The sequence below is a fragment of the Anguilla anguilla genome, chromosome 2, assembly GCF_013347855.1.
Source record: "Anguilla anguilla isolate fAngAng1 chromosome 2, fAngAng1.pri, whole genome shotgun sequence".
In the NCBI taxonomy this organism is placed as follows: Eukaryota; Metazoa; Chordata; class Actinopteri; order Anguilliformes; family Anguillidae; genus Anguilla; species Anguilla anguilla.
In genome coordinates this window covers 70,430,416-70,443,159 of record NC_049202.1, presented here as the reverse complement: position 1 = coordinate 70,443,159, position 12,744 = coordinate 70,430,416, and the positions used below count along the sequence as shown (strand labels likewise).

Below are 12,744 nucleotides of genomic sequence, written 5' to 3'. Positions count from 1 at the left end.
GAGGAACGTGGAACGAGGGGAACCATATAAAGACCATATGCAACCATATGTTAGCCTTCCACAGAGGAGACGTTTAGCGGCACTACTGGAACGCAACAACGCCTTCCAACCTGAGGAAAACTGTAAATGGTCTCAACGGGCTATTGCGTATAATGCAAGTAACTGCCAAACTATGTGGATATGTAGGCTAGTCTACTCACGATTTATGATCTATACCTACACACCACGTGTTTACCGAATATATATATCAATTCCTCACTTTAAATAAAAGCTGTCTTTTTCCTCTTTTTACAAATCAATGAGACTCTGCTTTTTTTAAACCTACGTTTCTGAATTCAAATAACTAAAGAAATACATAAATAATCTTCCAGCGAACCGAATCCAGCTGTGCCCATTGCATAAAATGTTTTGGGGTTTCGCGGTTCAGTTGAGTCAATTTTATTCCCTAGGAGCCATCGTGCCCCACGGCTCAACGCGCGGGAAGGAGGCACGAGTTGTTTTTCCGTTCACTGGACTGCAGTATTGGCAAAATTTCACACGTCTCAAATTCATAAATATTCCCCAACCATTTAGCATAAAAGTAATGCCAAGGGTACCACAGTAATTTCAAGGGTAATGTTAACAAGAGTCGACCATTTATCAAGCGCTGAGCCGATTAGTCTCAGTGGACGACAGAACTGTTTCAGTACTAAGGCTAGCGGCACGAGTTTTTCCCACATTCTGACAAAAGAAAACCTGACGAAAGACAACACGTAGAAGACCGTTGAGAGAACTTTACGTTCACGGATGGTGCAGCCACTATACTGTCATTAGAATGGCTAACGCTAATGTTTTCCCGTCTGGTCTATTCCGATATAAGCACTGAAATCACAGAGATGTGCCCTGCCTAGTGTTTAGTCCATTATATGGATTTGTACGATTGCACAACTGTTAAAGCGGTATGAAGAAAGAAAGAAAACAACAGCAACCGCAGCAGCAGCAACAACAAAAACAACAACAATAATAATAACAATTATTATTATTATTATTATTATTATTATTATTAGTAGTAGTAGTACATAGTAGTATAATAACTAATGATAATAATCATGACACAGCAACAACAATGATAATAATAACAATAATAAAATAATAATAATGATTCTAATAATAAAAAAATAATAATAAAACCATAATGTAATAAAACGAATTCTAATAATAATAATAATTATCATCATCATCATCATCCTCAAGGCACATCAAGGCCTAAAATGTTTGTCTTTAAGAACTTACTAACTTAGGCAGTGGCTTCATACAACATGGCTATATTTATCCCTGCCCCCTCTATTCCAATAATAGTCCACATGCAGCAGGTTATGTGAGCTTGCCTTCAGCACGCTGCAGAATTATCAATGCAGCCAGTGCCAGGTTGTCCTGGTAGTCATTAAATGTAACTACTTGGTCCCATAACAGTATGTTACCGTACTGAATACTACAAAACAATGTCAGAAATGAATCATTTATTCAATATCATGCAAGTCAAGCAAGTTTATAATGAGCTTTTATGGATAGTGTGGTCAATAAAAAAAAATGAAGCAGATGTTAAAAGTCATATTCAAGAGTGGTAAGGCATGACAGGCTGATATACCATGAATACAGGCACTGCTAGGAGCATTGTTTGGCATGAAGCCAAACTAAATACCTGCAACCCCCAAACTGAGCCATTATTTATGTACCAGAGTACATTTGCTGGACCTTTTGCTATTTATAAGCAGTAGGAAAATATCTGGAAATAACAAGACATTTTACGTTGATGTACATCCGCCCGGTGTGCACTCATGAATAGCAACAGCGGTGGCCATATTCCTGACCCTCCAGTGTGTTTGTGATAAACTGCTATCGAATTCTGGGAACCAAAACATGCTGTAAATAAATTTCAACTAAGAGTTCAGTTGCAAAGCTTGCATCCACAGCACTTAGCAGATGCTCTTACACAGAGTAAAATTACACAGCCTTTTTTTAAACACAGTTCATTTCCACCGCTACAACATTTCCCTGAAACACTTACGGTCATGCACTTAACATGCTCAATGGTACAACCCCAGTACGCGGGGTGGGAATAACGCTCACGGTTTCAGAGTAACAAGCCCACTTACTCAGCTGTTCTACTGCACTGCCCCCTGCGGAGAGTTTACGCTCACTTGGGACCTTCTAAAACAAGCGCAGGAACTCCCGGTTAGCTCACGGTTCTTGACTGTACGGACGGAGTGTAGCACAGTGGGTAAGGAACTGGGCTTGTAACCGAAAGGTCACAGGTTCGATTCCCGGGTAGGACACTGCTGTTGTACCCTTGAGCAAGGTACTTAACCGAAATTGCTTCAGTATATATCCAGCTGTATAAATGGATACAGTGTAAATGCTGTGTAAAAGTTGTGTAAGTCGCTCTGGATAAGAGCGTCTGCTAAATGCCTGTAATGTAATGACTGACATCAGCTTTTAAAACTTTGAACAATATGCTGCCCCATCTGGCTGGCAGCATGGCCAAGGCAGCCGGCAAACATGTTCACTTTCAGGGATAGGGCGGCAGTGTAGTACAATGGGTAAGAAACTGGTCTTGTAACCTAAAGGTCGCAGGTTCGACCCCCGGGTACCCCTTGAGCAATGTACTTAACCTGCATAGCTTCAGTATGTATCCAGCTGTATAAACGAATGTATAAGTTGCTCTGGATAAGAGTGGCTGCTAAATGGCTGTAATGTAATGGAAAGTGTGAAGTCCTTACCTTACTGTGCTGGCCACCCCCTGGCATAATTAGTGGGCCCTGCTATTGGTCGAGCAGTACGGCCTTGCGTCTTGTCCATGACCACAATACCTACACCTTGCTTCCCCCCCACCCCCACCCCCCCCTCTTGTGTTAGCGCTGCGGCTGTGAAGGTCCAGTCCCACTTTGTATTACACACCGTTCTCAGTTGCGCTGCTCCGACCGCTTTTGCCCCCTTCCCAAGCGCAACAGTCATGCAGCCCTCGCAAGTACCAGGCCCCGGCTATTGAGATGGTAGCATCACATGCTCTCATCCTGCATCGCAAGAGCACCCCTGCATTTTTGGATTGAAAGCTTGGGTAGGACCCCTGCAATCTGATCCGACGGGGGCGCCCTACCTTTACCCACAATGCTCCACCAGTGGCCATCCCTACAGTCACGTCGTATTCATGTAGTGAACTGATGGGTCACTTCCATTTGCAAGAATTAATTCGTTTATTTGTATCGTAATTGTTTAATTGCTTTTGTTTGATTCTTCTGTTTTCGTTATTGTCAGGGGTCCAGAGGCAATCTCCAGGCCAGCAGGTACATGTGCTGCATAACAAAGATTTTTATTGGCTGTTGTTCATGAACTGGTTTGCAATATGGATATAGTCACTTCATCAATTCATTTAGGTACTCCGAAAATCCCAAAAATGATTGCTTAAACAATGTCCTGATCTTAGCAACACGTTTACAGTGAGCGGGTATTTTTAAAAAATTAATAAGAGGTTTAATTTTCTTAAAAGCATGACTGGCTTTGAAATGAAAAGAGGGTTGCACTGTCAAATTTTATATCTTGCCATTTTTATTAAAGATTATGCTGAAGTTGTCATTTAATCAGAGTGAAAACTGGCAGTAATTTTTTTTGAGTAGCGCGGTCACAAAAAGTTCAAAACCAGCTCCTGCACGTAATTCATGATAAAATAATCAGGTCTGACATTAGTGCCACTATTTGTTTTCCACGGCGGTGGAAAGTCCAGGGGTCAGAAAGTAAAAGTCACACGACGCGTCCCTTCAGCCAATGAACTTCGTGCGGCCGATTTCAGTACACTAGTTCCGCCACCCGGCTGAGGAACTGTGCTAAACGGCAAAGCCAGATGACGATGGAACAAAATACTGGGGTGGACTTTTCTTAAAATTTTTCGGAACCTGGATTTTCCACCTCTGCTCTTCCACCGGAACTTAATCTTCTTATTGCGGTTTCACGGTACACAAGGGCTGCAGGTGACGCACCGCGAGGCTGCGGATGCCTTCACGCTTATTCACGGCTCTAATGCGTGCACGGAGGAGGCTGGCTTTCTCCACTGCCAATTGGATTAACCCTCCTGTTATGTTGCGGGTCAAATTGACCCTTTTTAAAGTTTGAAAATCTAGGAAAAATACTTAAAATTATTTTTTCAGTATGAAACTTCTTCTACTGGCCTTAATTAGTGTAATCAACATTTTAAATGAAAATGGTTCATTTCATGTATTTGCAAACCCCCCCGTATGGGGATTGACCCGGGAACATTTTTGCTGTACCTAAAAAATGAACAGAACAGGAGGGTTAAACTCGGCGTGAAATGCAGGATAAGTCAAGGTCTAAGAGCGTAGTGGGGTCCGGGCCTGTTCAGGGGGGAATCTTCCCGGGATTCAAACGAGCCCCTCGCAGAGAAGACGTGCGGGCAAGTGGGCAGGCTGGCGGAGAGGTGGGGGGTCAAGGGTCGCACTGGAGTGAGGGTCACTCGCAGCCCTGTGCTGTATGTTCCCCACAGCCGTGTGCGTGTGTGTGTGTGTGTGAGTGCGTGTGTGCATGTGTGTGCGTGTGTGTGTGTGAGTGCGTGTGGGAGTATGTGTGTGTGTGTGTGTGGGAGTATGTGCGTGTGAGTGCAAGTGTGTGGGTGTGTGCATGTGCGCGCATGAAGGGATGTGTGTGCGTATGTGTGTGTGTGTGTGTGTGTGTGTGTGTGGGAGTATGTGCGTGTGTGTATGTTTGTGTGTGTGCGTGTGCGTGTGTGAAGGGGAGGTGTTGAGACAGTTCACTGCTATATAAAAATTGTACTGTACATTACTGCAGCTAATTTATGTGTCTAGGCAGGGGGGTGGATTTTGCAGTCAGGTCTGCACTAAACTAAGTGGGCAATGTCAGGGAAGAATCTACCTATTTCTCACTCTTCAGTGCACCCCAGACTACTTAGAAAATCCACTTCATTTTCCAAGTTTAGATCCTGTATTTATAATTTAAGATGGCAACAATTTCAGATTTCCTGCTTTCAGGGGCCCTGCAAAGCCAGCTCTCAGCAGCCAGATAATATAACCTCCAGAGGAAAGACAGTCTTTTTAAAGATTTGGCAATACTCTGCTCCGATCCATTACACCTGCTGTACGGGACATTGAGTACCGTGTGTGTGTGTGTGTGTGTGCGTGTGTTTCTTTGTGTGTGTTTCCTGTGTGCGCGTGTGCGTGTGTTTTTGTGTGTGCGTGTGTGTGTGTGTGTGTGTGCGTGCATGTGCGTGTGTTTCTTTGTGTGTGTTTCCTGTGTGCGCGTGTGCGTGTGTTTTTGTGTGTGCGTGTGTGTGTATGTGTGTGTGTGTGCGTACGTGCATGTGTGTGTGTGCCTGTGTGTGTGTGTTTCTTTGTGTGTGTTTCCTGTGTGTGCGTGTATTTGTGTGTGTGTGTTTGTGTGTGCGCATGTGTGTATTTGTGTATATGTGTGTGTATGTGTGTGTGTGTGCGTGTGTGTGTGCTTGTTTATGTGTGTTTCGTTGTGTGTGTGCTGGTGAGTTTTATTAGTACTGTGGCAGAATCTGTTGTCATGCTTGGCATCCTGTGCCAGTGAGTTTATGTATGCGTCTGTGAGGCTGTGCACGCTTTTGCAAAGAACAATTACAGACACGGACAGCGCTCAGTGTCAAAAAGAAAGTGTTTCAGTAATCTTCAACATAACACACAGGGATTACAACAAAGCGATGAAAGAAACCTGTTACAAAGCTGCTGTCACTCAGCATTAAAAATCCAGTTTTGGGGGTATCTGAAGGGGGGGGGGGGCAGATTTGAAATGAAAATGGCCGCTCAGTGTTTTTTTTTTTCTCTTACTGTGCTTCCATGGCACCAACGAACACCTGGACTGTTAAAAACTGGAGATGAGTCTGATGGTTCTGATCCAGCCCGACAGCTTCTGCCAAAACACCCCCCACCCCCACCCCCCACCCCACCTGCCAGACGACGCCAGGTTGTCTGACAGGGCTCAACACAGAGCACACATGTGACCATAGCCCAGCAGGATTAGGAATCTGTGGCCATTGATACAGATGGTGAGAAAATGAGAGTAAATGTTTTGGACAGTTTCTCACACCGCTTGCCCCTCCCCCTCCCCCCACCCCCTCAGCCCCACGTTCCTCCAAATGGTACTCTGGAAAAGAACTACAGTAGCTACAGTAGGGGACTAACAATTCTGACCCTAAGCAGAGAGATCAACAAAGAGTCTGGCCAGCACCCCCCCCCCCCCGACCCAACAAAAAGAAGGTTACAATTTACTGTAGCTCAGACCAAAGCAATGAAATATCCAAGATTGAAATTTCATGCTTCTTCTGAGCAGCTCCATTAAATGTTTATTTTTCTATGCGGACGGAGTGTAACACAGTGGGTAAGGAACTGGACTTGTAACCAAGGTTGCAGGTTCGATTCCCAGGTAGGACACTGCCGTTGTACCCTTGAGCAAGGTACTTAACCGAAATTGCTTCAGTATATATCCAGCTGTATAAACGGATACAATGTAAAATGCTATGTAAAAAAGTTGTGTAAGTCGCTCTGGATAAGAGCGTCTGCTAAATGCCTGTAATGTAATGTCTATGCGTCCACCTGATTTTCAACATACACTGAAGAGCTGTCATCACTGAAAAGCATGGTTCAATGCGCACCTGCAAGCAATGGAATCAACACGGACACCGAAAACACTAGATTTAGATGTCATACCTTTATTTGTACACAGTATCCTTCATACTACAATTAACAGGAACATAGCAGAACATGCAAAACAAAGGATGGGGACAAAACAAAAGAAACAGAATGACAATAATAATAATAATAATAATATTAATAATGATAATAACAACAATGATAATCATTTAAAGAGAGGACTGTCTGAAATCATTTGATAACAAAAAAAAAAAAAACAAGCATTTAATCAACTGCAGTCTACAAAGAGGTGGACACAACCGGTGGCGCTGTGAAACGCGCCCTGACGTTTTACTTATGAATTCAAGCACTGTGTCTTCGGTGCCACGGAACCTCCTCTGACCCTAACAAGGCGACTTCTCCGGTTCTGCCAGGAGTCTCCGCATCTCCTAATGCGACGGGTCATTTGACAGATCGCTGCGGCAGACCGTCCTAAAACGATCTCCCTCCGCGCCCCCCCCGAGGAACCTTTCGGCAGCACCGATGGGGGCTGCGCGGCTAGCTCAGATATTCTCAGAGGGGGAAGGCTTTCTTTCTCGTGCCGCGACCTCCTCTACCCCCCCCCCCCCCCCCCGGACGTACGGGCAAGAGCTCTCATTCTGTGAGCGGGAATGTGAGGCGTCTCCCTACCGTGTAAACGCATTTGACCGAGACTCGGCGGCCACCTCTCTGCACACCACAGTCGCCAACGAAATTTTCTCAGTGACTTGCCCGGAACATTCTAGACCCGTCCTACACCTAAACCCGAAAGCAAACTTTCTGTAAACATTACCTCTTTTCTATTCTGTTTGGTTTGTAGAGTTACCTACCTCCCCCCTACCTTCTCGCTGTTGGAACAAAAAGTCAGTCATGTTCATCATTTTCACATCTGTGAAAAATATTCCGCATCTCAGATAACAATTTTATTTGTAAAGGAATTTTATAACCCCTCTTCCTTCCTTCCCCTTGTTCTCAAAAGAAAATTAGCAAAATCTTTCTAAATAACATGGAATTAAAAAAAAGTAATTAATAAAATGATCACCTCTAAGTTAACTTCAGGTCTGAGGATTATGCCCACAAATTTGTGGCACATTAGTACAGAGGTAAACAGATTTTCAGGAAACTGAACTAACTAAAATCATCATAAGAAAGCGCGGCGTGGGCTGGGCCTGTCAAAATAAAAGCACGCCGTTCCATTCATGCCGTTACCCTACACGCTCGTCCGCGGATGGGAAAGAAACAGGAAACAGAGGGTCACAAAAAAGAGCACGGCTTTGTCCTTATACAGACAACGCTGTCCACACCACTCACAACAGAGAATGTTAAAATTAAGCAATTTGGGAAAAAAAAACTGTATTTACAGTAAATGTAAGCATTCAAAAAAAAAGAAAAAAGAAAGAAAGAATAAGTAAGGATGTACATATTTGCTGTAGAACCACCTTATTTCTTGTTTATGTTCATTATCATACAATAGGTACAGACACCGTTACTGATCACAAGGCATATAGCCAGGATTCACTTCAGGTTCGAGAGGAGCTGACGTACGACATAGCAAAATACTATACATCCTTCTGTCACGGGCTAGAGATTTAACCTATTATGTACAGGGTTGTAAATGCTTTATGCGTGCGTCAACACAAGAGAGAGGGAGTTGGCTATATGAAATAAGACAACCTCCACATTTGTTGATACCGTGCTCTATGTGAGAACAACACGCCAGTCAAACTCTACCTCTTTAACAGGAAAAAACACCAAAGAAGTGGATTACATTGCACAAACATATCAAAACAGTGGGTTTCGGGGGTACCACTAACACATAAACTGGTGGATCAGTTAAGCAGTAACTCAAGCCTAACATTTAAGAGTCGTATTTTCAACGCGATAGAATGTCTATTTTTCGTATCCGTGAATTTAAAAAGCCCCCCCCCCCCCCACCAAAAAAACAAAAATAACTAAAACGGGACATTTTTACAAAAGACAAATCCACAGTTTTGACGCATCAGTCATCCTACTGTACTGTCCGCGAGAACCAGGAGGAGAGCACGTGTTCTGTGGAGCCGGTAGGATCGGTCTGAGCACAAACACCTCTGTGTAAGGGGGCTTTGGTAAACGGGCTAGCTCTACGGAGGGAGAGGAGAAAAGGGGCGTTTCGATCTACCGGAGGGAGGTACTGATAAAACAGGCACTGCGAAAATTGTGGTGGGGGAGATACGCGGACAGATGCATTCATACTTGGGTGGTGCAGTCGGAAGGGGGGCGGGGCGGAGATTTGGGGGGGGGGGGGTGGGGGGTGAGAGACAGGGTCACGCTCTCCTTCATTCACTTTCCTGTAAAAGAGGGTGTTGGGGGGGGTATGGGAGGCGAGCGACGGCGGTTCAGAACCCCGATACCGCGGTGCTGCCCGACCGGCGCCAAACTCACCGAGACAGCGTTCGGACGAGCGGCGCCAGAACGCCGCGCGTAGCGCACGGGCTCGGCGAGGGCCCGTTTTCGCATTCAAAACAGCCTGAGCGCTACTTTAGCTCGACCGCGGCCACACGCCGCAGGGGTGGACTCAGGACTCAGTGAAGGCCTGTGGGCTCATTACGGGGGAGCTGAAATGACCTCGCAACGTCACAAGACTCAGAAAGAGCGTAAAATGGCTCAAAAGGCCATTCTCTGCTGATGAAAAAAACACAGCACTACTCAGCTGCTGATTCATACTGTTATTTTTTATACACTTATAGATTTCTGGGACGTTCCCACAAAAGGAGGACTTTTACGGAGATTAGGTCCTTCGCCCTGGTGAAGTGCGTCACTTGTTTAACACAGACCCACTGAATTTCAGCATTCGTACATGCAGTGTTTTAATTCTGAATTCGCTCCACCTGGTCGTTTCCTTTTATAGGGATGAAGTCCGTAGGACGCACAGCACAGCGCTTCGATTAAATCGTGCAATTGGCTGTTCGATAAAAATTGAGTTTTTTTTTTTTTTTTTACAAGACGCAAAGTCAAGTCACAAAATGTAGTTCTTGCGTCATTTCGCTTTTAGGTGAATCCACCCGTTCGATAAAAATCGAGTTTCTACTTTTTGCAGGACACAAAGTCAAGTCAAGTCAAGTCACAAAATGTAGTTCTTGTGAATCCACCCCTGCGCGCGGTAGCTTAAAGGAGTCATGGAGGAGGTTGACAGAGAGGCGAACATGGCTTCTACACTCACGCAGATGATGGAGCTGCACGGACGCATCGGAGCAGCTGTCTATGTCTAGTGCAAGGCTGCTACTTTGGGTTTGGTCTGTCATTGGTTTGGCACGGACAAGGGCAAAGAGTTTCGGGGGGGGATTGGGAAACGACAGGAAAGTTAAAAGGCAAGGACTGCATATACTAACGACCATCGGCTCCAGATATGGATTAATCCTTCATATTTTCGACATATTTTAGCTGTAATATAAAAAAGTAAAGTAACAAGAGTTGAGAGCGTATGGTATGGTACCAGAATCTGACTGGACAGGACACATTAATACCATGCTGTAAGACCAGGGATCTTTGTATCATGCAACACCTTGTTATTCACATGCATCGATTTCCTATCACCTCATGCAGATAAAGAAAGGCAAAAACATATTGTGTCGACGGTAGGACCAAGGCAAGTATGCTTTCAACCAGCTCACGCGTCAAGGTCAAGTCCAGATATGTCCAAACATCAAACCATTAAAACAAATTTATGATAAATCCGCAAAAGATGAAGACTTGAGGACATTACATATGATTTATTGATATCAAAGCCTGCTAAAGAATTTTATCCAATTGTTAAAAAGTTATCTTCTTTTCGGGTCATTTCACATAGAAATTTTCAACTATCTAATGTAATAAAAGCACATTCAGTTCTTGGTATAAAAACCGCAAGTCGCTGTACTTTTTTTTTTTGAAATAACTTGTTAATATTTACAAAATACTTAATACTCTGAAATGTGTTACAATATAAATGTCTAATTTATGAGTGGAAAAAAAATGCATGACATTATGTTAAGCAGAAAAAAGGACATTAAACCTAAACCTAAAATATCAATGAAAAGAATCACACATTTTGAAACATACAGCATAATCAAATTAGGACTTCCACGAGTATAGCACATAGGATTTCATTAAAATAACATAATACTCTGTTTTACGCTGTTAGGATGGTGTTAGGATTCAGTCTAGAGCAAAGAGGCATGCAACACGGTATTGCATGGTGCATAATGCAGGTCGCCAAACTCCCCATTGCTTACACATAAACACCACTTTTTCCTTTCGGGAAAAGCTTCAATCTCTGTGTGTTTTTAGGGTTTTCCATCTAACTGCTAAAAGGGAAAGAGCGAAAGAGATTTTACACTGTAAAAATGCCCCCTTCATTAGTCGTTCCTATGACAGTATAATAGCATTTAAGTGCTAGGATAGATTAATATCTGTCCACGATTAAAAATGATTCTGTTTTTTAGAGCTGCGTACATTTGTGTGTTCATGACCGAACTCCACTGGCGACATTGGCCCGCTGCTGCTTGTACCAGAGGGGACCCATTAACCAATGGGAAAGAACAGCGATGAGTCAGAGGTGACCTCAGCTGACACATTCTTCTTCTGAGGAACACAGGAAGCATAGAATCGTGATACATACTTCAGTCAGGGACACCAAATTTTTTTCTCCTCGCTTTGCTGGAAAAAAATATGACAAAAAATATTTTGATACAATAAAAATTTTTTTTTGGCACACCTAAGACTGCCATCTGCCATAAGACCCTATGTTTTTCAGTACATTTTTTAACGAGGGAATTTCTTTGTGGGAAGGGGGGTGGGGGGTGGTGGGGTGGGGGGATGGGGCGCAAGAACGCATTTTTCGGATACGGGGAGCGAAACTCCGCGACCTGTCGGGCGTCCCGGTGGGATGGGCGCCGTGCGGCGAAGGAGACATTTTTTTTTTTTTTACCCCAGTGCAAACGACACAAAATGGCGGGAGAGAGAAAAGCAGGTGGGGGGGGGGGGGCCCTTCAACAGCTGAGGCATTCAGGCCCCTGGGGGCCACAAAGCCAGGCAGAGACAGGGGGACTGTGCGCCGCTGGAGAAACCCAACGCAAGGTGCCAAATGCCCACCGTGCCATAAATACTACTGCACACAGACTAAAAAAGAAAAATGAGCTGATTTTCCAACTGTAAACTATCTCAGATACATCAGGATGACACTGAGAACACACGGTGCCATCTTGCATTTAGCTCACGATGTGTCATCTCTGATTTCCTTGCTGGGAAGACCGAGACCGAGATGGGGAACTGATCGCTTGAGGGAAAAACACTAGGAACCACAGAATTTCGTCTTCAGTCCTCTGTTGTCGTGGCTACTGTTGTTTTCGGTATGCGCGAAGCATCGATTGAGTTACACCCAGTAATCTGAAGCACCTCTCACACAGTGGCTAGAGTGAGGCGAGGTGAGGTGAGGTGGTCTTGCCCAAACACAGCAGAAAAACTGTAGGTAGATTTTATTCGAAACTTCTGGCAGTTTGAATTTTAAATGCCCGCTTAGATAAAAAAAACATTTTTTTTGGACATAATACGCAGCTGGGGACTTGAAGACGTCGGATTTCTTTTCCTCATTTGGATATGTTTATGACAGATGTATCTGTGGAAAGAATCCTAGGGTTTTAATCGTTGTTAATTAATGATATTTTCTTCTTAAAAGGGGGGTGGGGGGGGGGTGGGGGGTGGTGGGGTGGTGGTGGGTGGGTCGGGGGGAAGGGGGCGGGCAGTTGGGTTTTCTCTTGGTGGGGCGTTCCAGCGCTCGTGCCGGGCCCTCCCCTCATACCACGCTGTGCACGGCAGGGTGCGTGAACTGCGGGTTGATGAAGGAGAAGCCTGCGAACTCGCACTGGTCGATGTTGGCGATGACCAGCTGGTCGGGCGGCGTCAGCATGGGCTGGGTCCGGGTGAAGAACTTGTCGAAGTTTTCCGCCCCTTTGCCGCACTGCACATGGAAGACAGAAGAGAAACAGGAGAACGTGTGAGGATTCGGTCTCCCTGGTGACCACCCCCCCCCTCC

General features: G+C 44.7%; 1 protein-coding gene across 3 annotated transcripts in view; it reads right to left on the bottom strand.

The window, feature by feature from the left end:
- Positions 1–12,408: 12,408 nt before the first annotated feature.
- The window catches only part of LOC118219598 (protein kinase C alpha type), a 214,946-nt gene continuing 214,610 nt past the window's right edge, over positions 12,409–12,744 (bottom strand). For 2 of the 3 annotated variants that reach the window (XM_035402897.1, XM_035402898.1), the window contains exon 18: positions 12,409–12,669. In XM_035402897.1, the coding sequence (XP_035258788.1) occupies positions 12,505–12,669 (165 nt within the window). In that variant the 3' untranslated portion in view covers positions 12,409–12,504. The remainder of the gene's footprint in view (positions 12,670–12,744) is intronic. The other variant, XM_035402899.1, reaches the window with a different exon arrangement.